The 27,732-nt window shown below is 53.1% G+C and overlaps 1 protein-coding gene across 3 annotated transcripts in view; it reads right to left on the bottom strand.

The window, feature by feature from the left end:
* Positions 1-1,875: 1,875 nt before the first annotated feature.
* Positions 1,876-27,732, bottom strand: part of PRICKLE2 (prickle planar cell polarity protein 2) — a 108,926-nt gene continuing 83,069 nt past the window's right edge. For all 3 annotated transcript variants that reach the window (XM_072876082.1, XM_072876084.1, XM_072876083.1), the window contains 6 exons: positions 22,650-22,763; positions 20,758-20,895; positions 20,193-20,396; positions 18,282-18,468; positions 15,081-15,944; positions 1,876-4,591 (listed from right to left, as the gene is read on the bottom strand). In XM_072876082.1, coding sequence (XP_072732183.1) covers positions 3,723-4,591; positions 15,081-15,944; positions 18,282-18,468; positions 20,193-20,396; positions 20,758-20,895; positions 22,650-22,763 — 2,376 coding nt within the window. In that variant the 3' untranslated portion in view covers positions 1,876-3,722. The remainder of the gene's footprint in view (positions 4,592-15,080; positions 15,945-18,281; positions 18,469-20,192; positions 20,397-20,757; positions 20,896-22,649; positions 22,764-27,732) is intronic.

Below are 27,732 nucleotides of genomic sequence, written 5' to 3'. Positions count from 1 at the left end.
GGTTGTGTGTCTGCGTACTCAGGACCAGCTCGCAGGAGGCGATGCATGCTCCAAGCCCGATTGCTAAAGGCAGCCTAATCCCCTGTGCCTCTCAAAGCCACGGTCAGCATCGCATGGCTACGCTGGGATGGCCAGGGTACCGCTGAAGCCAGCCCATCCCCTGGGGTCACACTGGGTGAGCCTTGCCGAGGACTTTTTGGGGAAAAAAGGGAAAACAAAAAAAGATTTTGGGGAAAAAAAAGGGAAAAAAAGATTTTTTTATGGGAGAAAAATGTGGCAGCAATAGACCTGATCAGATTTTTTTTTTTTTATTTTTTTAAGCAACATTGACAGCGTTCCAGGCTGACTCTGGCAACACAGCTGGCTGGGGCGCCAGCAAAAAGCTTCCCACTCCCTCGGCCCAACAGCAACCCCAGCGCTGTGCCCACTGACCCCTCCGGGAAACTGGACCTGCTGACACTCGCCCTGAGCTTCAGGTGCTGTCACCTTCACTCAGTTCTCGGAGACGTGAAGGGAAATGGCTGTGTGTGCCCCCGCTCCCACGGGGCGCCGGCACCCGCGCGCAGCGTGCTCGGAGAGGTAAACCAGCGGGGCCAGATGGCGGCGGAGCAGCATTTTACAGACTCGTAGCTCCATCCCTCAAGCTCAGTGGGTTTGTCAGAAATGGTTAATCATACTCCAAACGGGCAAAGAAAAAGAAAACAAGCATTCTTTTTTTTTTTTTTTTTTAACCATGTGTCTCAAAGTGTATGGGACTTCTGGAGCCCATATGAAAAAGAAAAAAAAGGCTTGGAAGCTGTGTTTGCACTTTTATTGCTGAAATTTGTACCGACTAAGTATTTGCCAGCAGTGTCTTTCTTACACAATGTGATCTGAGACCTTTCTGCTGTGCTGGTGAAGGGCCCAGCGGAGGGGAGCATCCCCGAGATACTCTTATCTCCCCAATTTGTTGCCCGTCTGTTCTGATTCCAGCGTTGCATTAAAGCTGCGTTGCATATCAGTGGTCTGCAGGGATGCAGAGATGCTCCCCAGCGAGAACTGAATTTTGAAGAGCCGCTTTCCAGCAGCGAGACCATCCCGTGCACGGGGGCATTGGGCCCTGGATTTTGGTACAAAATTGCACGGGAAAAGGTGCTGCAATTCTGCTGCAAGGAGTCTTTAAAGGTTGTTATGTTACCCCTGGGGAGAGGCAGCAAGCAGTTAAAGGGGAAAGGCTGGGGATTTTTTTTTTTTCCATTTGCTGAGTGATTCAGGCTCCTGCTGTACAAAGAGCAGCTCAGCTGTACTGGAGCTGACAGACAACATTCATTGTGCTTTTAATCACTGACAATGAATTAAATTGTACATATGAAATGCCAATTATATAATAACCTGTAGTTATAGTGTCATACTTGTCGCTGAAAGCAATACCCCTACCCGACTTACCAGGTCTGTTTTGGAAAACATGGAGAGATTTGTGATCTTTCTAAGAAAAAGGCTGTTATTTATAAATTACAGGTGGAAGTCTCCGCTAGTGTAAGCCGGAGGCCCACGAGGGATTTTGGCTGAGCTGTGCTGACTTACACCAGGTGAAGACTTAGCTTCTTTAACACCAAAAAATAGGTCTGGGTGACCAACCCTGGGGAATGCACGTGGTGTGCAGATGCTCCTCTGTTGGCTTTCCCTGCCCACTGAAACCACGTCAGGGATGGGGCTGAGCTGGTTCTTGTGCTTTTATTGCAAGACGAGCTAAATGAAAATCAAGTTTTCTACTCACAATTAACCAACGCTCCTTAAGAGCAAAAAACATACACATGAGACTCTTCCCTTTGGATGAATACTTCCATTTATTCCAACTGGAAAAAACATTTTTTTTAAATATACTTAAGTGTCATTTCTTTTTTTACTTTTATTTTTAAAGGAATAATAATTATCACATTGTCCTTTACAAACAACAAAAAAAATTCCTAGCAATAGTCTGTGGTATGGAGACATCCATCTTCAAGATTTTTCTGCGTCTGCTGCTTTGAGTAGGCAACGGGGCGTCCCCATGCGTGCCCAGGGGTGCAGCGGGACCCTCCTCCCCGGGGTGCAGGGCAGGGGCTGGCTCGGCGGAGGTGCAGGGGCACCCTGAGATGCCGGCAGCGCGTGGGGCGAGGGCGATGCAGCCGGGTAAGCCTCTCAGCCCTCCCGCGGCTCAAAGCCCAGCTTTATCTTAACACCCTCAGGCGCTAACCCGCATCTTTGGGTGCCAAGAGCCCCTTTTGTAAACCTGCTCCTTCCCGGGAAGCACCGGGACAACCGGCGTTGGCTCGCGATCCTCCGGCGCATCCGCCGGGACGCGCCGGGACGCGCCGCGACGGCAGTACCCCAATGGTTTAAAGCATACAGAGAACAAACTCACATCCACCATAATACAATACAGCTGAGCCCTATTTATAGAACGCTCTGCCACGGCGAGGCTGCTGTGGGGCTGTCCTGGCTCCGCAGAGGCAGGGGCTGAGCCCACCCGGGGACGAGCCCCCCGGCCACAAGAGGCCTCGGAGGGGCGAGGGCGTCTCGCCGGGGCAGGATCAGGCCCGCGGGGAGCAGTTTGCAGTCGTTCTCTTACATGTTAGGCAGTAGGCAATATTGAGACTTCCACTTGGTAATGAACAGCAGTTAACATAACCCAGGAGACTAGAGCACCATAAGACAAGTCTATATTCAAAACAATGTCATGCTGACATCACACAATTGCACCATTTACACTTTTATTTACTCCAAATAATAGTTCAACGTTTAGTAACTTCAGCGTTCTCTACAGAGGTGTAAAATTCCTTCTCCGGCTTTGGTCATTTACAACGTTGCAGACGTTTGGTAGTTCTGTTCTTTCCTATTTAATAATTAAAAAAAAAAGTCCCTTTTGCAGCTGTCAGGATTCCTGTATCTGACTGATGGAGCGTACCTGAAAATCACAGGCGTGAGCAGACTTCAAAATGCCACCGAGGCCTCTTCAAGATTTAATGAATCAGAAAATGTTCTCTTTATTTACCAGGAATGAAACAAACAAACAGAAAAAAGGGTTTTAAAAAAAAACCAAACAAACAAATCTCAAAACAAATGACAACTCAAACCGTCACTGCTATGCTTAAGAAATTTGATGATGAAATGGAAAGGGGGGGTCCAAAGTACTGTTTGGTTAGCTCTGGCTGAAAACAATTCTGAATGTGCATGCATTTTCCCAGTGACTCCTAAGATATAGAAATTCCTCTGATATTACAAAATACAAAAATATTTTCTCCAAACTCTCATTTACATTGCATTTACAACAATCACGGAAATAACTTAGGCTCCCACACTGTCTGAGAGAGACAAATTACTTACCAACATGGCTAATGGAAAACAAAAACGCGGTGGAAAGCAAAAGCTACCGGCAAACTGATGCTGAGAGTCAACAGTGGTAACCAAAATGTACGGACAAACAGAACTCAAAAGGCTGGCAGTATCTGGGAGAAAGAGGAAAAACTACTGGGTAAATATTACAGACTAAAGTGAACTTTTTTGTTTTTTTCTCCAAAGATGTGCAAAATATATTCACCGTGCCCAGGATTATGACTATTTATAGAAGCCAGTCTACAACCTTCTTACAAATCCCTACTCTTCGGGTCTTTTTTGTTACAATAAAAGCGCTTACATGATCTAAAACAGTGCAAGTTTGTGAGTTAATTTACATTCTCCCAAGGTGCCTGGCAAGGATGCCATTAGGATATGATACAGTTTTTGCTCTTCTGTCTTTTCCGGCTGTGCAACTGTCCCCTACCACCCAGCGTGGAAGACTTGGGCATGCTGTACGAGCCGTACTTGTGCAGGAGCTCCTCGCTGGTCACGTACCGGAGGCGGGCGGGCTGGGGAATCGGCTCCCCGAGGAAATAGCCCTCGTTGTCGGACTCCGAAGAGGAGGAGCAGGTCGAGCACCAGTCGTATTCGGCGAAGTAGGGCCCCCATCTCTCGCCCAAGTGGTTCTGCAAGGCAAGATCCGACACTGTCCGGGGACAGTGGCCGTAGACGTCCCTGCGGGGACCCTGCTCCACCGTCTCTCTGCAGCTCCTCTGGTGCATGAACTGGTCGTAGTCTTCCCTGGCCCGCAGCGAGGGTCTCTCCTTCAGCCGGCAGCACTGCTCGCTGGCCAGGTGCAGGGCGTTATCCGACCGGGAACGTCGAGACCGCCGGGGCCGGTGCGGGCGGTAATGCCGGTCATCATCCCAGAGGTTAGTTCGCCGACGCGTGCGCTCGCTCATGGGGGCGTGCCTCGAGCCCTCCTGCGCCGCCAGCTTGCCCCCGGGCACCCCGCTACCGTAGTCGAAGCTCTGGTGCATCCGCCCATGCGACGGCCGCTCTCGGTACCCGAGGGGGCTGGCGAGGTTGTGCAGGTTCGGCTCCATGTCCTGGTACTGCTGCACCGACAGCAGGCTGCGGACGGACTCGGCGCTTCGAAATTGCACGGAGGAGTTCAGGGTCCCCATGTTGCTCATCTTCTCCGAGACGTTCATGCCCGAGTCTTTGCTCAGGTCAGGCATCGAGAACCTGGAGAGATGCTCTTGGCGCTTGGCTCCACCATCTGCTGAGAGGCCTTTGCAGGGAAAGGGCAAAGGAAGGAAAAAAAGAGTTAAGAAGGAGAATTTTCTATCAGCAGGGATGCAGGGAGAAGGCTGGTTTTGGCCCGAGACTTTTGCTTTAAAAAAACACTCGGTGGTTTAGATGCTATCCTGAAGAGCCCTTTCAAGAGGGTGATTTGCCTTTTTTTTTTTTTTTTTTTAAAGAGCAGGCAGTTCCTCCTTTGGGGAAATCACACCAATTTAAGGTGTTTTGAGTTGGGCTCCAAGTTGCTTTTCACGACTTCCTTTCCCATATGTCTACGCTGTCTGCGACTCGATAGGAATAACTAGCGATGCCAGTGAGAAATTATGCGTCAGAGGTAACCTGAGGCCTCCTGCACGCCGAGGTAACTAGGGTGCCGTGATCTGGCACCCACACCTTGTGTGACGATGACATGTTTTGGAGGACTGAACAACGTCAGGGGCAGCTGAAAACGGGGCCACTGCCTAATTCAGGCTTGTCACCACGCTGCACTGCGCAGGTCCCCAGAATGGCACCCGCGGGGGGACCGAAGGGGCAACCTTGGCCATGTGCATGCAGTCGGGTTTCCCAGGAAGCGAGGAAACCCCCGAGCCCCAGAGGGTCTGCTGGAGCTCCCCGTAAGCAGCGGGACAGCGGGAGGGTCGGGCTATCCCTGCAGACATCCAGGGAGCTGCACATGGGCAGGAGCCAGGAGCATCAGCTCCAGCTTGACGGGCTGCCCTGCTCGGGAAGGTGGCCCACCGGGTCTCTCCCATGTGCCAGCCAGCCCTGAGCTCCTGCAAGGAGCTTTCCTCCAGCCCAGACAGCCTTCACCCGGCAGCAGAGAAGTGGGGTGTCTGCTCAGCACCTGCCCATCACCCAGAATCTCAACGCGCCCCATGCCGCCCTAGTCCTTGGCCTGTTTCCTGGGTGTTTTCTATCTATTTTCTGACTATCTCCATGTTGGCTTGACAACTGGCAGCAGTCAGCGCTTGCATTGCAAGCTCAGGACAACATGTTTCGCAAGCTATTTCAAAGGAAATCCATTTCATCCCAAATCAAACGCAGAGTGTTTGCTTTGGCGCTCTTCTCCCCATCCCTCTCCGACAACCTCCCCGTGCAGACCAAACGCGGAGAGCTGTGCACCATCAGCAGGATTTTCAACATGACGCACAGCCCTTATGCAATCACCGAGAATTTATGACTTTGTAAATTAATTTAAAAAAACAGCAACCCAACCCACAATTCAAGAATAAACTTCTTTTTCCCTGAACAAAAGCTGCTTACATTTCATCGAGAGCTTAGCTCCTTCGGCATCAGCTGCTGCCTGCCAAACCTGAACAAGAACAAGGGCTGCTGTCACTAACCCCGCTCACGAGCCGCTTCAGGGTTTCTTTGGACTCAGCCTTAAAAAGATCAACAGATCCTGCACAGACGGGCATGGTTTTCCAAATCCTCCCCTCGGTGGCACCAGGGAGAGCTTTAGCACTTGAGCACAAGCCGCTACTGGGTCTCGCAGGACTTGGCTTTGCTCCCCGAGTCCCAGCCGCCACAGCTATTTCTCTCTGCTCGTTTGCTTTTCTGCTGTTAATGGGGATGTTTCTGGAGTTTATGATTACAGAGGAAGGTAAAGCGAAGGCGATCCCTGAGTGCCGCAGGAAAAGGGAGAGGCTGGGTTAAAAAAAAGTTAAAGCCATGTTTTGTTTCAAAAAGGACACACTTTTCAAGCCAGCTTCGTGCTTTTTTTTCCTAAGCCACATGGATCTCGAGCGAGCTATCCCAACCCTGCTGAGTACCCTTTGGAAACAGTCCTGCCCGGGCTCCCTGTCCCCTCCGAGGACCTGCCCGCCCGGGCTCCCTGCTCCCGTTATGGGAGCAAGCGATTCCCGGCACACGCCAGCTCCCTGCTGGAGCCGCGATCTTCTGCCTTTGATCCCAGTGACACCGTTTGTCACACTGGGCACTGCTCCCAGTGTCCCTCCTGTGCCACCGTGGAGGAGCCCCGCAGCCCCCCGGGAGGGAAACGCAACTCGGTACCATGCACAAAGGCCTCCCGAAAGGCCAGAACAACAGTGGGATTGCCAGCGGAGCTGATCCAAACGTGAATCATGGCCGCTGACAGCCGAATGTGGCCTTAATCGGATCTGTCAGACAATAGCTGACGCCAAAGAAAATGAGCCCTCGGTGACGTTTATGCAACCGTTCGTTAAGAGAACTGGCGCGGCTCCGCAATAAGAGTGAGCCATGGCAGTGCTGTGCAGGAATACAGCTCCAAACGCTGCGGGATGTTTCTGTGGTGTCAGCAGATTGAATTTGGCAGCGTTGTTTGAAAGGGGCCAACCTCGTCCCAGCTCGTGGGGGCATGGGGCGAGCCGGTGCTTCACCCCCAGCGCACAGCCAGCCGCATCGGGCAGCACCCGCAGGTCTCGGCTCCCCTGCCACGGCCGTCTCTCTCCTCCGGTCCTGCACCCAGCGAGAATAAAAACGAGCCGCAGTGGCCGAGCGGGATGACCTGCGGTGAAACCTGCTCTTTTTGCCGGGAGTAAAGCAAGCCATGATGCGCGGGGGGCTCTGGCTCCTGGAAGGGCAGAGACAGCGCTTTGCAGGTTTAGCTTATGCAGGATGGGGGTCTCCAGCCCTTGCGCACACCTCCAGCAGACCCTGCGAGTGCTTTTTCTTTTCCTCTTCAAAGCCCTGGTCAGCACAGGAGGAAGCAATTTCAGATGAGAAGCCTGCGATACACGTATGGCTCATGCTTGGAGTGCAAGGTTTAATCAGTGATTATTAGGTCCAGGGGATGTTTCTGGCTGTTCATTCAGCCGGCCTGATTATAATTAAGCACACACATTTTAAGATCTTGAATCACTGGGAAAACGTCGATCGTAAGAGGAATCCAGCACAGAGCACGTACACCACCATCGCCAGCACTCGGAGCTCAGGGCGCGATGGAGCCCGTGCTCGGGAGACTGCAGCAAAGCCACCCCGAGACCCAACGGCTTCACTTCTCCATACAACCGAGTGGGAAATGCTCCTTGCTGAGGGCCAAACGCATCTTCCCAAGCAGATTTGGCAGGCTGCATGTGCACAAGCCTTTTTTTGGGAGCCACACTAGCAAGTGACCCAGCAAGCAGCGTGGCCAGGGGCCAGGGAAACTTTGTTTTGTCTGCTCACCGTGGCAGTGAAGGATTTCTTCTGCTCACTCAGGAGCAAAGTTGTGCTTTTACAGCATCCCTGCAGACACCGAGAGCTCCGCACGGCTCTTACAGTGCCCAGAGCAGGTACCAGGTTGAGGATGCAACTTCTAACCCACATGAAACACAAAGATGCCTCTGGGCTTAACTTTACGTTTACACCAATGCAAGGTGTGAAGTATTATGAGCGGGGGCTAGGCTCAGATTAGTCTTTCAAAGCTAGCAAAATGATCCTGCCCCTCTCTGTGGAGCCGCAAAGCCCCAGCAAGGCATAGCAGGAGCAATCCATGAGCGCTCCAGACTGACCACAACGAGTTCAGCGGACAGCGATAACCGTTTGTCTAAAAATTTCATCTAGGAAACATGACCTAGGAAGAAAGTTTGAAAGAGCAGGGGTTGTTTAGCCTAGAGAAGAGAAGGCTGAAGGGGATATAATAACAGCCTTCAAACATGGAAAAAAATGCTTTCAAAGAGGATGGAAATCCATTATTCTCCAGGTCTGCTGAACTCCTGCAAGGAAAATTTCAGCTTGGAGAAGAAGAAAACTCTTCCTGTGCAATCCCAGCAGAAGGTGGCCGGGGGAGGCTCTGGCACCGGAGGGTTTCCCGGGCACTGGAAGGCAACGGGTGCCTGGGCATGGGCAGGGTGGCTCCAGGTCTCCGGAGCCCTGGATGGGGTGAAGGTGGCACCAACTTTCCTCTCCTGCCGTCATTTGCCAGTTCAGAGCTACACCAGTGCATTGAGGCCCAGTCTTCTTGAATTACCAGTATTTATTTACAGCTGCTGCAGCTCCCTCTTAATGAAGTGTTTCATCTGGGAACACAGCTAGTAACCCGAGTGAGCCCTAACCTGGAGGAAAGAGCACACGAGGGGAGACCCCAACACGCAGCGGTGATTTTTTTCTAACGAGGAAACCTGAGAATCTGTTGGGAATCTGTGCAGGGGAGCGGGAGCCCTGCTCTGGCCCATGGCACAAGATGGTTGTTACCCCATCCCCGAGCCCTTTCCAAGGGTGCAAACCCAGGGATGACATGCTGACTGCATGAGACTTTCCCTTCAAAATGACGCTCCAAGAGACACCAAGCGCATCCGTTGGCGGCTGCCCCAGAGGCTCTTGCACTGGAAGAGGAGAGATGGCACCTGCTGCCGCCGGCACAGTGCGTCGGCCGGTGCCCGTCCCGCGGCCAGATTGGAGCCAGCACCGCGGCGCACGTGGACACAGCAGGTTATTTTGCTGCCGTTCTCCGCTGCGTGGGGCTGCCAGGCTCAATATTTCACCCCGGAGCCATGGAAACGCACGCCTTTCGGATGAACACAAGTGAAAGCTGTAGCTCATCTGCGGGCGTTCGATATAAAACTCAAGCTGGCTACAGCGCCGGGAACACAAAGCAGGTTTCTGGTTAACATTAAGATTTGCTAAGAACACGTTGTACAATCCACTCTGAAGTCCTTCCCCACCCCTGTTAAGAGCCATGTTTACCCCATAAAACATTGCCAAGGGAAATAACAACCGAATAAGCAAAGCGACGGCACAAAAATATTCCTCGTGAGTATCACCTCTACAACCTGGCACAACAAAGCACTCGGAGGCACTTAAATCTCACTGTGTGCTTTGCTAAACCGGGGCTGCAAGTTGCATTAATTATGAATTATTAAACCACTTGGCAAATGACAGCAGAGGGGCCGCAGGGAGCACATACGCTGGGTGTGAGGCTGGGAATGAAGCCCCCCATGAGGGGAAGCAGCTCCCAGTAAGTGAAACTCCCCGTGAAGCTGGGCTAACGTGGGGTGAGACCGCGCCGCAGCCAGCACCCCACTGCAGAGACAGCGTCGTCTGCTTCACCCCGGCGGGGGGAATGCAAAACACTCTGACTTAGGACATTGCACACAAACCGGGCTATGCTGACGCTCGCTTCTTGCTTTTACATTTATCATAGCGTACATGTATACCCGTGCATCGCAGTCCTCACCACCTGATACCCACATAGGTGTCTGCCTGCACAAAAACCTGCGCCCAGCCCGGACACCAGTGTTTAAGTGCAGCTATAGAGGCACAGGAGGGGACAGCGCGGCATCTCTCATGTCAGAGCCTTCTCTCTCTCAGGCGCATCCTCACCACCCCTGAAACAGGGTTTATTTCAAGTTCAACCCCAAGAACTAAAAAGGAACTGAAGGAGAAACAGCCTGCCCAGGGCTTTGTTTATAGCTCAGCCTCGTCTCACTTCTGAGCGACATTGGGGTGTGCAGAAATAAAGCAGAACCCTTATGTAACTGGAAATCAAGGCAAGTAAACAATTCGGGGGAAAGCAGGGCGCTCGCCAAGCAAGTCGCAGTGCCAGCAGCCTCCCATGGTGTGCCCCCGTGTGCCATCCCGAGGGTGTCAGGGCCTGTTTCCTACCTGATCAGTCCCTCTGTCTGGCTCGCTGAAAAAAGTCCCTACATGGGTGCTGCCTGGGAAAGGAGTTGGATTTTAACCTAGAAATGTTCCTGTAACCCCCCTCATGGGCACTATCAGCTCCTACGCCCTCCCCAGACAAGGCAGGATGGCCAGCACTCCGGGTCGGGGATGATGTGCTATTGCTTCCCCCAACATCTCCTTCCAGAAGTCCATTTTGGTTCTCCCTCTGGTTTGGTCGTTACCCCACGTGCTTTGGCACATCCACGTGTGACACAAAAGAGGGGAAGGCGTGCACGTGGCCAGCCCCCGCGGTAAGCACGCCAAACCTCCCACTGCTGAGCAGCAAAAGGCGGGCGAGGGGGAGAAGAAACATTGCCAGCAGTTTTATAATATTTTGGCATTGGCCCTTTGGGAAGGAAAACCTCTATCTTCACATCTTGCATTTTGAAATGACCCGGCTTGGATTGGGGAATGTTATACCTGGGTCTCAAAATTGCAAGAAATCCCCCCAGGGATCCCGTCTTCTGACTCGGAAGCAGTTTTATGCTGCCCGTCTCTGGGGGAAAGAGGATGGTAGGAGCGAGCTTGAGAGCTGGGAGCCTCCTTTTTCTTAGAAAAAGTCAAGAACAGCCAATGTGTCATTTGCTGGCTTGTGTAACTTGGCTGAAGCGCCCGGGGCAGCCCAGGGGGGAGAGGAGCACCTGCGGGATGCAGTGCCACTGAGGACATGGGGATGGGGACCAGCCCCCGGAGCCACTCACCCCGAGCCCCTCACTGCCGTCCCTGGGGGTGTTCAGGAGCTGCTCCCAAGCCCTCAGTGCAGGAGAGGCTGGGCCATTGAACGCTTCTTGGAAAATATACCCCAGCCCTGAGAAACAGGGTTTTTTCGTCCCCCACCCCAGCTTTCAGCCTCTCCTCAGGCAGAGGAAGAAGAGGGGACTGGAGACAGACCATGGAGTCAGGTCACCCTGCAACTGAGACGCGCAGGGATCAGCGCTGACCCACGTGCATATTCGTACATTTTATCTCCCCGCTTTCTGGGTATATCACAGTTGTTGTTTAGTCCTGGAAAAACAAGCTATTTGGGGCCTCTGGGCACCTCGTAACACAGATGACAGCAGAAACATGCGCCATACATGTGAAATCACATTCCACCCTGCAACGGCACCGGTTTAACGTCTTTTTTTCCTGGTGACAGGAAAAGGCTGTGACAGATGAGGCTGTTAGCCTTACCCAAACTAATTTTCTCAAGGAATACTTAAAATCTATTTCTCCTTTTGCATATGGCAGTGTCACCGTTCAACGCGACTTCTACCTCCAAAGCACTCCTGCTCTCTGCAAGCTGCACACAAAGAGACTGTTCCCAGAGAATAACATTTAGCCCGCAGGTACTTTCTTAAGTGGGCTATTTGACCAGCTGGCATTTTGTGGAAATGACTGCTTGGAATCAGCAGAGATCAGCTCTTGATTTCTAATTCAGCTGCTAGGCACATACAGCGCCTGCAAAACCTTTTTAGAGGGCAATGCAAGCACAAGCAGAGCAAGGCAGAGCACAAGCACTGGGAGCAGGGCTGTGAGGGACCGAGTATCTTCTGGGAAGTTATTAACCTCTGGTAGGATCAGACTCCTTCTCATGAGAAAAGCTTCCTGGACAAACTCCATCTCAGCATCGTCCTGATTGCTTAATGAAGGGAGTTATAGGGTAAACATTGCCTCAGCATCCACTGTTTTGTATTGTTGCTAACGCCATTAAAAAAAAAGGCAAAAGCAGCCAAAGCAAATCAAATATGAAAGATAATATAAAATCCAGCAAAAATGAGCTCTCTCTTGGAGAATGCACTGGGAAATACTTTTTGCTCTTTGCCTCTCCATCTAATGGCCATGTTGGGCAGGAGGAGGACCCAGCCTTCAAGAAGATGTAGCGGATCAGAGTCTGTCATAGCCTTTGGTTGATGGCAGAGAAGGGATTTTCAAACAGAAACGTGGGGGGAAAGGAGAGATGCCCCCCACCAGCAGGAAACTCTGCCCTTTGCCAGTGGATGTGGTTAAATCACATCAGCATTTGCGGCGATTACACAAGCACAAACCAGAGCATGGCAGAGACGCTCCCATCTAATTCAAACCCCAAAACAAAGCACAAGGAGGGTCACGGCTCTGCCACTCCGGTGTCTGCTGGTGCACTACTGCCCGTGGCCCAACGATGAAGCACAGTTCAGCACTTCAAGGGCAAGTGCCCAAGATTAACACAGTGTCACGCCTCTTAACCAACCCATGAGGAATTGGCTTGGAAGTGATTACGTAGAGCCTGGTTGGTAAGGCGAAAACCTGGGGTCTTGTAGGAGACGGGGTCACACAGATCTTGACCCACCCAATGGGTGACCCCCTGCCTGGCACTGAATTCATGGCAAGTATTATAGGGACAACATCTGTTCACAGGAGAAAGCCTTCTGGCCAGAGGACAGGGACTACCGCTGCCCACCCTATGTATTATCCGCTTTTACTGACGTCTCCAGCTAATTACTACTTAAGTCGTAATAGAAACATCACAGCAAAGCTTGCTGCCAGGGAGGGACCGGCTTTTAAGGTGTGCTCTGCAGTTCAGGGACTGTTTGCCCTTCAGCTCCCTATAAAAAAAGAACATTTTCAGCAATGCCATAAAATGTTAGATGGATGCGGCGTGAATTATTTCACTTTATAAGGTGGAGCAACTGTACAGCATCAGTAGCTCAAAAGGACCTCGTATCTGGATGCCTGGGACTTTCTTGCAAAGCAGAGCTGGGGTGTGCAGGGCAGAGGGCCCGGGGCGAGCTGGACCCCTGGGCTGTGTTGGGGGGAGCTTCATGGGGGTGTTTGTTGGGCAACCCGCTCTCTGAATCTTCCTGTCCTCAAAACACTGCCAATTAAATGCGATAATAAATGTGTCCTCCATAATTGCACACATGGCCCTGGGGGAGCTGCCTGTTGCTGCCACAGTGCCCCCCGGCTCGAGCTGAGCCACGTCCCAGAGCAAGGAAAATTGTTAGAATCTTACACATTAATAAAAATGTTATCACCTCACTCTGCAGAGGAACTGCTTAAATTCGTTGCAAGTCCCATCATGCTGAGCATCTGCTCCAGAAAGCAGGAAAGAAGTGAGTCGTTAAGGCAGGCACTGCTGTAAGGAAAGCCATACTGGGGCTACGTATGGAGGACAGACGCCTTTGGAAGAGCTCCCTCCCAGCATTTAAAAAAGGGGTTTCTAAAATGAAAGACAGTGATTTTCACTCTAATATGAAGGCCTTGCCACATTTCTCGTCTCTTGACCTGTATCCCCAATAACTTGTTACACTTCAGCTCCAAAGCATGCAACAACCACTTCAGTATTCAGGGATTGCTCATCCAAACTCGATGTTGCTCAAGACTCTTCGTACTGACCGAGTTTTACACAATACAAGTTTTCAGGAACACAAGCCGCTTTGGAAACGTGGGGCTTTGCTTCGGAAAACCTTGTTTCAAAGAGCAATTCCCAGCTCCCTTGCCATTTTACATCTATTTTTCCTCCGTGTATATCTGAGGCTGTTTGAACAAAACCCTCTCCAGCTCATTAGCTTTTCCTCTCCCTCCCTCTTTACCACTCGCCGGTTAGTGATATCCTGGCTGAACACAGAGATCATTTCACATCTTGGCACTGGGCTGGCAACTTCCCGAAACAAACACGCCAAAACCCAGGAGCGGGGTGAGGAGGCACAGGCGTAGCAGAGCAAACCTGTCCGTCCAGGTGGGGCAGAGGCACAGAGCTCGGCTTCAGCAGCGCTCAGCTCTCGGGGACCCGGCGATGCTCACCAGCGCATCCCCACCACCCGGGGCCAGCATCCCACGGGAGGGAGGCCCTCGGGATCGGGTACCAAACACCCCGCAGGCTGCTCGCTGCTGGTGACAGCAAGCCAGATGGATTCCATTTTGCAGGGGACAGGCGCAGGATGTGCCCAAATCCAAGCAATGCTTGGCTGGAACGGAAAAAAACTGGGGAGTGGTGAAGAAAAAGCAAGGTAGTATGTCCGGTGAGCACACCAGGCTCACTATTTTCCTTTCCGAGAAGTTTTCTGCTGAGGGACTCGGAAGCAAGCGATAGCTGTGCCAGACGAGAGGGGCTGTCCGATAATGCAAACTACAGCGGGCTGCAGAAGGACGGCGTGCGCAGGGGTCTGAGCCTCTCCGGCGCCGGGCTGCGGACCGGAGCCCTGCCGCAGACACATCCGTGCACACACACCCATCCCCGCAGCCGCAAAATGAAACCCAAACACGTTTGGGGTGAGGGGACTGAAAAATATTACCCTGGGATGCGCTCACGAGAAACGGGCTCAGCCTGACGGGACAGGCATCTCACCTGGCTTTTCCCTGCAGTTTCTACCAGGGGACTGGGGAAGAGGAGAAAAAGGGCCGTGCATAGAAGAGTAGGAATTTCTTTTAACTACTCATGTGCTCGAGGACTGCGTAACATGCAAAAGGGGTTAACTGGGCCTATTTCAAAGCATTTAAAAATATTTTTAGCCCCAAAGGGCAGCTGACAGCAGTCCTTCAAGCACTGAAGGCTGGAATCTGCCTCTGCATTAGCAGCTGGCCTTGATTTTTCCCTCTTCTTCACAAAAGGGAGGAGTAAAGAGCTTGAAAACATTTGTTTTGAGCTACACGGAAAGGCTGGCCATCTACAAAGCCCTGCATTTGGTAAGCAAGCAAGCAAAGCAAGAGAGGGCTGCCAGGCACACCGGGGCCGGGCAGGCAAGCCCGTGGCACCAAGTAGCGGTCCCCAAGCTGCTGGTCACCCCCGTAATGGGAAGACACCTGCCATGGCACTGACCCGGAGCACAAGGGACCCCATTGCACGGAGGAGGTCCCGGGGCGGCTGCAGGGTGACGGGAGCAGGGGTGACGTACCTGTTGCGTTGGAGAGCGCGAGGGACTCCATGGAGCCGCGGGGAGTCTGCTCGGTGGGCGTCAGGTCCTCTGTGAACTTGAGGGCGTTGATGGGGTGCCGGGTGCGGCACTGCGGCGTCGGCATCCCGCCTTCCTCTTCCTCTTCGTACTTGGGGACTTTGAGACTTCCTCTGGTCTCGGGGAAGCTCTGGTTGGACATGTCGCTGTAGCTCTCCTGCGAGCGAAGCCTCCCCGAGTAGTAGTCCTCTCTGCAGTCTTGGATGAAGCTGCCGCCGTGGCTCTTCATCGCCAGCGAGGAGCTCCTCTTTGGGTTGCTGAAATGTTTCGCCCATAAATCCTGCTGCGAGCCCGGGACCTGGCCAGGGTTATAGGAGGTCCTTATGTTGCACTGGCTGAGAAGCTGCAAAGGGCTTTGGGACTGACTCTGCTCCATTTTGCTCCCGTAGTGATAGAGCTCGTCCCGGCTCCTCCACAAGTGCTCCCTGTTGAGGCTCGGCGTCTGGCTGGCCAGGCTCAGCAAATCCATCTGCAGGGACAGCGGGTCCACGTCGGTGGAGAGGCGGTTGGAGGTGACCTGCAGCTGGTTGCATGGGCTGCGCGCCCCCTCCTCGCCTTTCCCCTTGTTCTTGCCGATCTTGGCGCTGCGGCGGGACTCCTTGGCTCGCGCGCTCTGGAAAGCCGAGTCGGAGGAGTCGGAGCCGTTGGGGTCGTCGCCGACGCTGCAGGCCCTGGAGCAGAAGATCTGCCCCTGCTTGGGCAGGAAGGGCCGTCCCAGCAGGGACTTCTTGCACTGCGCGCAGCAGAAGCAGGTCTCGGTGGCGTGCCAGTGCTGGCCGTCGTATGTCATCTGGCCCTGGTCGATACCTTGAGAGGGAAGATGCATGGCGTCAGAGTTAGCCCAGCACATCACTTCGCGCTGCACTGACTGTGCGCGTCCCCTACGAGCGACGCGCACCCGGGCTCGCTCTCGAAAGCCCTTCAGCAGGGTTTCTCTGGCGCGTGAAGTTAAGCCCATTTCTAATGCCTTGCAGGCTGCAGGCCTTTGCTCGGGAGTTGCTCAATGTTGGAAAAGGCAGCAGAACCGAGCCTCAAGCTATTTCGTATTAAATGGGGATATTTCCGATCATAAAGCAAAGGAATGCAAGAAGCTCTCCATAAAGTCCTTGAAGTCAAAGCAGTAATACGCTGCCTACTTGAAAAAAACAAAAAGCCTCCAACTGAACCACAACGAGGAATTTGTGCTGCCTTGGTTAAATACATAACAGAGCAGATCGCATCCCTGTCCCTCGCTGCTACCGCGGCCCCATCCTAACTTTACTTTGGCTACTGGGGCCCCTTCTCCAAAAGGGAGCAGAAAGAGCCGGCCCCAGGGATCTGAGGGCACCCCCTTGCCTCGCACCCAGCCACATTCCCCGTGTTGCCCCTTGGGTTAAGTAAAGGAATTGATGCAGAGAGCCTGTCCCCCACCAGCGAAACCCCGGGGCTGCTCGCAGGCACCGGCCAGAGCCACGGGAGCACGTGACTGCGGCATGCACATCGCTCTCGGTCAGAGCCACGAGCAAAGCTCCCGAGGTTTCAATTATAACATTTATTCACCTGTTTAAGCTGCCATTCATGGCAAAAGCCCCTGTTACCTGAGAAGCTGCCGCACAGGGTGCGGGCTGGCCGGCACAGCGGGGTGCTTCGCTGCACACGTGCACAGCACGTGCCTGCACACGTGCCGCGGCCCCGCCGCTGGGAGGGCCGAATGCCACTGGATAATTTATAAATGAACACTACATTAACGGTCCCTTTTATTCCAAGCTAGATTTGCTTTAGTGTAATTGTTTTTTTTCTTCTTCCCTCATAATGAGCAAAATGTTTTTATATATAGACTGGAGTGCTACGCTTGTGGAGCAAAGAGAGACAAGACAGTGGGTGGGATTTTATCAGCTCCTTTTCCAATGCCCCAAAGCCATCTCGCAGAGGAAGGAGCACAGCCTCCTCACTCCGAGCGTTGGCTACCCAACCCAAGCCTGACAACTCTTAAGCAGGCACTTATCTGTAATTTATGTGGCTCTTAAATACAACGCTCAGTGACTACTATAAGCAACTTGCAGCAAAATGGCTGCAGTCCCTCCTTTGCTAGAAATGTGCAGATATGCACCAAAACAGGCATTTTGCCCCAAAAACCTGACAGTCAGCAGGCTCCAGCCGGCCGGACGGAGGGGAGGACAGCAGATGGGAGAAGCACGAGAGAAGGGAGCCTGCAAGAAGCGTTAACAGCTGCTTCACCGCTCCGCAGCTGAGCTTTCGGGAAGGATGTGCTGCAGGTCACAGCACACACGTCCTCCAAGTGCTTTGCTGAAGCCCTGAGTCTTCCTCCCCGTGCCATCTGGCCACTGCACAAGAGCAAAATGGTTGGGTTTTTTTCTTTCCCTGCAGCCTATGAATTATTTGAACACGTGAGCTCACCTCCACGGACAAAGAAAGGGCTGCCCACCCACCCGCGAGCAAATGCTCAGCCAAGTGACAAACAGGATCGGGGAGGACAGTGAGGCGGCTTCCCAGTCTGCCCGGCTTACCACCCCCCGAGTGCTGGGGGGACAGCTAGCCCCCAGAATAAAGTACATTTTCAATCACTGCTCCAGAAACATAGATTGACTCTGATGCATTATTTCTTTCTGAGAACATCTATCTGGAGGTTGATTAAAAAAGGCAAACAGAAACAATAATAATGCCTAATGAACAAGCACAGTTGCTGTCAGTCGCTCATTAACTCATGCGATCCTTTGGCAAGCTTGGCTGGGAAAAATCTGGGAGTTGAAGAGCGAGGCTGTTTACAGGAAAATGAGATTTAAAGGAAAAAAAAAAATGCACATTATATTAGGCCAGAGAAAGCTTTCACTACTTGCAACAGCTCCTGAGGTTGCTCTCTGATAATCTTCCCCTCTCTGACCACAAAAAGGGATAAGCAGTGGTTCCACCAAACAAATTACCGTGCTAGCTCCTTGGCAAGATGCGAGAGGGGCACAAGCCTCTTTGGATGCCGCGGGGCCAGTGCAGACCCCAGCCACAGGCAGTCCCGCTCGCAGCCCCAGGTTGTTGTCAAAGACTTCACGCAACAGCTCGTGTTGCCAGAAACAACCTTCCGAGCAGAGATTTGCCCCGCTCCCCTCCCGCGCCATGCTCGCCGCGGGGCGGAGGGACGGTGGCACGTACCGATGTGCTGGGCGCAGGTGTCGCAGTACTCGGCATAGAGGGACTCGAAGCAGCTGCAGCAGTAGGGCCTGCCGTCCTTCATGATGTACCTCTGCCCCCCCAGCACCGTCTCGCATTCAAAGCAGCAGAAGTGCTTCATGTGCCAGTGCCGCCCTTCGGCCTCAGTGCACTCGTCGGCAAAAATGATCTGTGCGGGGGAAACACAAACGTGGGGCAGAGTCAGAGAGGGGACCTGGGACACGGCCACCAACCTTCGTGTCTTCTGCCCATGCATGGCTGCTGTGCCCCTTTGCTCATGCAACCTCCAAATTTTACAGCTAACCCCTCCCATCCTGCATGGGAAACTCCCGTGGTTTGGCTTGCTGCAGGGGCACCCATCACTTCTTAAGGAAATTCATTAAAATACAAATACCTCAGGACTCCGTTAGGGCCTGGACTACAAAGCGTTAAGGCAGAGCTCGCAGTAACATGCTCATAAGCACATCCATCAGCAGGAGGGGTCGATCAGGGTAATAAACACACTTATATACAACCTATCGATCTGGGGGACTTTTGAAGAATGGAGCAGCCGCTTACTAAAACACATTCACCCATCTCTGAAACAGGGACCTGAGTACAAAGGATGAACGAAACCACAAGGAGAAGTGGCAGCTCTCTGGAAGGGAGAGAAGATGGAGCTACCTGGGTCCTCATCGTCTCTGCGCCAGCCTGCGTGCTTATGAAGACGATCGCAGTCATTATACCAGTGGGGAAACTGAGGCATGGAGGGCTGTTAAGGGTGGGCTGGTGAAGCAGCCATCTAAAATGTTTTCAGCAGATGCTTTCCTTCTGTCTCTGCTTCCCGTCCCCACGCCATCTCTGCTCCCAAAGCCAAGCCAGGGGAGCAAGCGGTGGCCCCGTGCTGCTCCCTGGCTCCCTGCCCCGGCACAGGTCACACCGAAAGCTTTTCCCCTGCCGTTCCTCTTACCCCCGAGTTCCTCTTTCTCGCGATTAGTGCCGGATGTTTCAGGGCAAGAAGTGCATGTTAAAGAAGGAGCTGAATGAAAGACTTGTACAAGAATTTGCAAGGATAAAAAGTACACGAAAAAAATTACCCAGCCTAAGCCACAAGGAAATAGGGCCAGTCAAATGGTTAGGAGTTGTTTTTTTACTGGTAGCGTTACAAATTTAATTGGATACATACGTCAATGTTCTTTATATTTGAAGTGCATATAGCCTTGGATATTTACTATTACACGCTTGCATAGATGGGCTGTGGTATTTTATAGTACATATGGTTTTCCACGCTATGGTTTTCATAACTTTAAAAGCCAGAACTATTTCCTTCACCAGCCTTTTAAACAGAGATTGACACTTGAGAAACGCTCAGATGCGACTCTACGGTTTTCTATTCGTTTTGTATTCCATTTGTTCAGCTTCCTATAGCCTGTTAATCTCCTCTCTTAAAGCCTATTTCAGCTGGGTGTGTGCTCAAACACTACCGTCTTGTAGGAAACATAGCACTCATCCTACCAGAGCCTTCTTCTGGGGGAACAGAGAAGGGAGGACCACCACACACAGCTGGGCTAAAATCACACAGCACGGGGGGTAGGCTGTTACTGGAAACGCTCGTGGAAAGCCCTCCCTGCCTGTAGATGAGGATCCCTCTCAGAACAGCCCTAGGCAGACTGCAATAAAAATCCCCGAGATGCTCACCTGAAACCCCAGGAAAAGGTTGCGTGAACCCTTGGCAAAGCCAAACCGTCGTATTTCATGTGCACGCCTCCATGCAGGTGCTCCTCCCTATGCTAACGCACCCACCACCGTCGGGGCGGAGGGAGGAGAAGTACCCCCCAGCTGGCAAGGGGAACCCTCTCGTGCCATCCCCGCAGGCAGCGTCCGTGGCAGGAGCCAGGACGAGCCGGCTCTTACCTCGTCGCACGCCGCGCAGCGGGGCTTGAGGCACTCGGCATGGTGCCTGCCGCAGTAGATCTTCCCGTCTTGGTAGAAGTAGATCAGGTCGACCAGCAGCTCGTTGCAGACGCTGCAGATGAAGCAGGGAGGGTGCCAGCAAACGCCATGTCCCGCTCGTGAGGCGAAGACAGCCATGTCCCCTCCGTTGATCTGGCCGCCGCACTGTCAGAAAAGCCGGTGTTTAACGGGAGGCGGGCGAGCCCGCTGCCACCCATCGCCAGCCAGCTGCTTTTGCAACCGTGGCAGAAGGAGGTGCTAATTCACAGCTCCTTTCTGGTGTCCCTTAATCTCTTTTCATCCCCATTTTATGGCCAGGATATCAACAGCTTCCCCCCTGCACAAGGGGAACCGACGTGACTGCTCTACATCAAATATTGCGGGGGGCTCTTGGCACGTGCCCCAACGGACCCCAGTGCTTGCAGCTGGCAGGGGGCACGGGGCAGGTGCTGTTCCTGTGAGCTTCGCTTAACTTTGGTGATTAAAAAGCCACCCCGCTTGCGCCAGTTTGTCAGCTGCTACCCACCTGCTCACAGATGGCTCCCGTCATGGTTACAGGGAACGGCCGGACATTGCCTCTCCCTAAATTCTCCCTCTTCCTTTGATTGCTGAAGAGTTTGAGCTCCCTCTTCTCCTCCTCATCCAACGAATTGCAATAGCGGACCTAAAAAACACAAGCCATGCTCGGTGTTAGGGGTGCCCCTGGCTCCCTGGCCAGCGAGCCGCAGTCCCATGGGCTCTGCAGACCTCTGCAAGGGGGTCACACAGACAGGCTCCGACCTCAGCTTAGGGGAGGCTGGAGAAACACCGCTGTCTGGGCTTCGGTCAGCCCAGGGTTTGGCCAAAATTTCAAGAGGCAGAGATGAGAAGAAAGGGCAGGAGGAAGCTGCTCTCCAAGCGCTACGTTTCTAGGAAAGCTTTAAAAGTTGGGTCCTCTGAGTCTCACCCAGGCCAGCAATCAGACTGATGGTTCTCCTGCTTTCTCCTTATGGCAGAGATCTTATAGCAGCTTCAAAATGTTTTATTGGCATTTCTAGAGTGCAGCCAATTTTCCCTGTGTGAACGAGGGAGTTCCAGCTATTTGGGAACTCCAACTATTCTTTCAGCGTAGGGTCAAGTTTGCATATATGCAAAACCTCTACGCTGGAAGGTAATAAGGAAATAAGTAAAATAAAAGGATATAAACAATGAACGATGCAATTTCCCTGAAGCTTATGAAACTGTGAGGTTTTCCTGGCTATTTTCATCCTGCAGGCTTAGCTCTTAGCTGGTTGCATCTCAACGGAGAATACGACTGAAGAGCCAAGGTGGCCACGTGTAGCACCAGTGCCCAATCCAGCCTCCGTTACTCTGGAGAGCAGGTTCATGGAGTCGAGCAGGATTGTTCACGTGAGCAACCAACACGCCTTGAATTTTCAAAGGAGGAAAACTGAGCACGAGGGGGAACTGGATGCAAAATCTGCCAGTTTGCAGAAAATACATGCAGGCTCGTGCCTCCAGCTTGCAGCAGCACGGGCTGCAGCAGCAGCAGCATTCATGTGCATTTGTTCCTGTGCTCTTCAGCTGTCGGAGGCTGGGGGTTTCCAGCGGCTGCCAGGGAAGGCAGGCGGGCAGGCTGGGGCCCAAGGGTGCATGGGAAGAAGCCCCTGCCCGGTGCCTGGAGCTCCCCCGGCGCTGGCAGCACCGCGCTGTGCCTGTGGCACCCAGCCATGCGCAGGCAAACTCGTTAAAATCTGACCTAGATCAAACAAGTTACCTGCGCATATTTTCCAGAGCGGCTTCTTCAGAAAGCAGCGTGAAAATAACTTTTTTTTGTTTACACAGGGAAATTTTGCAGGCTACCAGAAGTCAATGTTCTCACTGGCGAGAACAGGACGTCAAAGACCGGATCCTTTTTGCTGCCTCACGTCTTTCTTGTGAGATGTAAGAAGGTTGATTTGCTCTGACTGGCCTTGGCTCAACCTCCGGCTTGCCAGGCTCTCCCAGCTCGCGAGGTTCAGCCCCAGTGAAACCCCTCCTCGGCACACGCACTCCCACTCCCAAGGTGAGTCGGAAGCAGCGCTTGGGAAGAGGCTTGTGCAACTTCAGATCTGGCTCTAGTCGATCTCAACAGCACTTCAAGCCACTCTTAACGTGGCTTTGGCCTCTGAGGGCTGAGAAAGTGCTTTTATTTCAGAGAACTGAAGAAGGACGATTTAAAAAATTTTAACCTTAGAAACAGACAACTCCCCCCCACCTCCAACACAATCCAAGCAGGGAGCAAATACGGCACTTACATAGCAACATGACCAAACTCAAGTAAATCCCCCCCCGAAAAGCAGAAAGGGCTGAGAAAGGACCAGCCACACTCCCCACGAGCAACCCCAGGAGGTGCGTCCCCTCCCCGCCCGCAGCCCTGACGGATGTCCGAGGACTAACCTCATTGTCGTGCGGCGGCAGCTGGTGCAAAAGCTGCTTTATGCGCGATTTTTCTCCTGGGCTGTTGACGTAGGGGACCTTGTCCTCGGGCAGGCAGCTGTAGTACTGGTGCACCTACGGAGCAAGAGAGGGGACTGCAGGGGGGCTCCCTGGCCGAGCCCGTGCCCCCGTGCCTGGCCAGCAGCCACCCCCCGAGCCAGCGGGCGCTGGGTCCTCCCAGCGATTGCGAGCAGGGAAACGCGGCCAGGCGCTGCTTGGGTTTTATTGCCTTTTCTCGTCGGAGAAAGAGGGGTGGCAGCCCCGGCGAGGCAGCGGAGCTCGTTACCGTTTGCTCGGTCAGCCTCCATAGCGTTAGCATGTTTCGCTGGCTGCGGGGATGTGTCGGCACCTGCCTCGGCAGGGGAGGTTAAAAAGGCTGCGCCCCGGCAGCCTCCGTGTTGCCGGCTATCTCAGCCTCCACCTCCATCAAAACTCTCCGGGCTTTTTTCTGCAGCAATTTGTGGAAATAAACAGCAGATAAAATCTGTTGGAAGGCTTGGCTTTTCTCTTTCGTCTCAGAGCGTATAATTAAAAATCAGCTATTAAAAAGGCAGCGCGGTGGGGCACGGCGTGCCCGGCGCTGGAAGAGCCCGGTGGCAGCCCGGAGAGGAAGCACGCCCCGAACCCCAGCGTCTCTCCTCCGCCTGCCACACCTGGGACGTGTACTCAAGGGCCGGGCCGGGCACCGGGGTGGGACTCGCTGGCCGAGGGTCAGCTCCCAAACGGCCACGGGGACATTCAGCGCCTTGGGAAGAAGCAGGAGAAACTAAAGGTAAGGGAAAGCTCTCGCCGCTCGGCTGGGATCGAGAGTCTCTGCAGCCCCGGATGCTTCCGGATGCTCGGGCAGGAGCAGGGGGCTGGATGGCTTCCTTAAACCTGCACTCGGCTAGAGGGACACAAACACAGCTTTCTGCCTTTGTGGCGGTGGGATTAACCCCCGGAGATGCTCCCTTGGCTCTCAGACGCTGCAGCAATTCACTTCAGAGCCGCTGCACTGCCTGCAGCTTTTGCAGGGCTTTTCCCAAATGACGCTTGCTTTGCAGTGGCTTCTGATCAGCTTTTTCCCTCACCGTACATTTTGGTCTTTGGCCTTGAAAGCCCCACCTGGGCTGGCTTTCCCCAGAGAAGCCCTCTCTGCCCGCACAACCCCACAGCATCTGCGAGATGATGAACTACCAGGGGTCTCCGGGTGGGATGGGGATGCAGAGGCAGGTTATGGGGCTGGCTGGCAGGAGAGCTCGCCCCTGGGCTTGCAGGCTGCTGGGGGTGGCTCATACAGGGAGTTACCTTCAACAGGAAGAAATCACTTTTTATTCCAGAATAAATATCCAAAACTGGCATTACTCAGGAATAATTACTCTGCATTCAGCTCACTCCCTGGTCTCATTCAGAGCTACCTGCAAGCAGAGCTGCTCCAGTGCTTGCAATCGCTTTTCTTCCCAATTTATGGTTCCTCCCCAAACCGACCCTAACATCCATCTTTCCCCATCATCAGGTTTTGCAGAAAGAGATTTTTAGCAGATTTCCGCCTGTAACTCTGCAGTGCTGACGACGAGGGAACTGCTCAAGTCATGAAGCTGAGGAACACGCTAAGTGTATGCCACTGTGAAACCCTAAATTTGTTTTGCTAAAGCACAGCAGAAACAGACCCACCAGCTATGGAAACTGTCAAAGAAAGAAAGGCTGCTAAGGATTTTGTTACATTAAAAAAGAAAACAAACTACGTACATTAGAATACTTACTTTACATTTATAGAGCATCCTTCATCCAGGGACATCAAAGCACATTAAAAACATTTAAATTCTTATGACATGCTACGTAAGGTAGCAAATATACGCACTGGAAAGGACTACTTGCAGCATAACGATGTTAAATGAGCTCCCTGAGTTCATGCAGCTAGTCCGTAGCAGAGCTTGCAGCTGAAAATCTCCCGGCGATGCCCCGGCTGCCATACCTTTTACCGGGCTGCCAGGCTACAGCGCTGCCACGCTGCGCCTTCCCGGCCGGTACAGACGCCTGCTGACTCCTCTTGCCAAATTTCCCACATGCGGACAGGCTGCTCGCTTTCCTCTGTGCTCAGGCTGGTTGGTTTGGGTTTTTTTTCTTGCAACGAAGTTTTTTTGCCCACTGAGTCCCTGAAGTTGGCGGAGACTAGAAATTACTTTTTTTTTTTTCAGGCTGCTCCGGTCCCTAAAGCAATGAGCTGTAAGACGCTCACCGTGGGCGAAAAGCAGGGATGCAAGTTCTTCCTTCAGCAGCCTGGGCGCTGCCTTCCCGGAGCCCAGCGCGGCAGGACGTACGTGCCCAGCTCCGCTCCTGCTTCCGCTGGGAAGTTTTCCATTTAGTCTCAGCAGGTCCATGGGAACTGGCTCCCATTGCACCAGCAACATAGCTCAGCAGGGATGGGCAATTTGGTTTGAAAAGCAAAACAAAATAAATATAACAGGCTCCAACCTGTGTTCTGTTGCCTGAAATAACCCGAAAGGGTTTGCTTTGGATCCACATCAGCCAAGGGGACCTTCTGCAGGGGTGCTCATGGAGGGGATGGAACGGAGGCAGCTGCCAGTCCTTGCCCAGCACCCGTGGGACACCTCGTGGGGAGAAAACCCTTTCCTTACGCCTGTCGATGGCTTCCTCCACTGTTGCTTTTACACCCACCATCCCTCCTGGGGACAAACCTGAACCAGGGACATACACAGATTCCTTCACCCGGGGCATCACTCCTATCCCAAGAGATCCAGCCAGAGTGCAGGTGAAGAGCAGAAGGACAGCCCTTGCCCGGGCTGACGTTAATCCAGGCCTGTGCAAATACACTGCCTCATCCATCACCGATTCCCTGTGGGATGCGCCCGGCTTCCCGGATGGGAGAGCCAAGCCCAGAAGGGACGGGGTCACAGGCTGCCAGCGTCCCCTGCCCCTGTGCTCAGCTGGCCGCCGACAGCATTTCCCACCCCGTGAGCGAGTGGCCGGCAGCTGGGCTGGCACGGCTCAGTCGGGATGCTCAGTAAGGAAAAATGAAGAAGGAAAGGGGGATTTTCAGATAAATCTGGCTTTTCAGGGAAAATGCCTGCAGAAAACGTTAACTCACTGGAAAACTAAAACTGCTCAGTCTGCACTTTGCTTTTGTACAAAAGGTCACTGTTTTCTGTGAAAATAACTCCTCCTCCGTCCAGCTCCGGTTCAGAGCACGCACAAGCCCTTGTAGCCAGCGAGCCTTGCAGGGCCACTGCGGCCAAAGGGCCTCATCCAGGCCCCCAGGCACCGGCAGACGGCTCCTCGCTGACCCTGCGGGCTCTGCAACATGAGCTGCATCCAGATAAGGAAAACAGTGTGGGGCAACAACCCAGGACAGATAACATATCCCTTTTAAATCATGTGCTATCTTTAACCGTTTTATTATTAAATACTTCTGCTGTACAACACAGCAGCTCCACATCCTGCTACTTCCCCTTGCAACAGATCTGCTCTGCCCATGATTATCCTAACAAGCATCATTAACACACACGAGCCACGTGTGGGGCCGGGCTAGGTTTCGTCCTCAGTTTCCCCACTTGCTCCTCTTCGCTCTGACCTCTGCTCACATCTGGATGGGAGAAATTCCAGAGGAATATGGAAAACATCAGGCTGAGTTAAAATAAGGCTTCAGACAATGTCAGGGGCCTGGATGCCATGGGGATGGGCTGGCCAGCACGCTGGAAGCCAGGCCGGCTGTGGGTGCTGGGTGTCGTGGCATGCCAGGCAGCCGGGCGAGCCCCGTCCTGCCCCGGGGAGGTCACCCAGGCACTCGGATGGGCTCGTGCTGCGAGAACCCAGCGCAGCAGATATCCATCTTCCCAGGGTGCTCTTCCCACCTTCAAAAGGAAAATGTCCAAACACCAAGTTTTGCTGAGGAAAACTGATACACATTTTAGAAATTAACAGCTGCTTGGAGCTAAAAGGGGAGGGCACGGGGGAGAAGACAGAAATTAAAAAAGAAAGAAACCAGCAGAAAGGAAAGAACGTAATGTAAAACAAGGGTAGGAAAAAGCCTTTAAAGTAGAGCCAACTTTATTCAAAGGCACTGAGGAAAGTAATTACATTAGTTTACAAATGCCTTTTTGTTCTGCAGTCTTCCTAGGTTTGGGGTGTGTTTCCAGTTTAACTTTGACAGCTAACAAACCTCCCCGTCCCCGCTAAATAAAGGCAGGACTGCAGCTTCTCCTGGAGGTCCCAGGGGTGACCAAAGACAAAACCCACGCCAGCACTTTTGTGGGCAAAGTCTTACACCTTCTCCTAGAAGGAAGTTTGCAAACAACCTGTGAATTTAAGCCACTGATGAAGGATCTCTTTGATCAATGAATTAAAGGAGGCGGAGGGGAAACATCATGTTTCTTATGCCATGAATTGCTGTTCGGAAGCAGCATTCGGTTGTACTCACCCCAAGTACAACACCCCTACCGAAAGCACCCACCAAACCGGGCTGTTTGGGATGACTGTACGGCTGGGATGGACTACAAAGGAGAACGCGGTGCCCTGGCGCGGCTCAGCCGATGGGTGCCGACTTGCTCAGCCATAACAGCTCCGGCACATCCAGCTGGGCAATCCCGCCCGGCTTTCATGAACCAAAGAAACTGCAAAACCGGCTGCAAGGCTTTTGCAAAGAGCCCTGTGAGGGCAGTACGGCTGGCCTGTGTGCAGCAGAGTGCCTGAACACAGATGTCCCCAAAAAGGGGACCTTGGTGGGTCAGCCACTGCTCAGGCACAGCACAGTAAATCATCACACGCAGTGGAATCTAAAATCCAGGTGCGCTGACATCCCGTCGTGCCCAGGAGAGCATCGTTTCCCCTAGGACCATGCCACAGCCCCAGCAGTCCACCCCGTGCCACCCGGGGACGTACCACGCCAGCGCGGGGAGCTGCCTGTGCAAGGACGTGCGGAGCAGCGGCTGCTGGTGCGTGTGTGTGTGGACACTGGCTCGTGGCCCTGTCCCCCGGCTCGCCGTGTGCGAGCTCCCACGAGCTTTGGCTGTGGCGGGAGGAAGGCGGCCAGTGGCTCCGACAAGCC

Source organism: Ciconia boyciana, chromosome 11 (genome assembly GCF_034638445.1).
Source record: "Ciconia boyciana chromosome 11, ASM3463844v1, whole genome shotgun sequence".
NCBI classification, from domain to species: domain Eukaryota; kingdom Metazoa; phylum Chordata; class Aves; order Ciconiiformes; family Ciconiidae; genus Ciconia; species Ciconia boyciana.
This window is presented reverse-complemented; position numbering and strand designations above follow the sequence as displayed.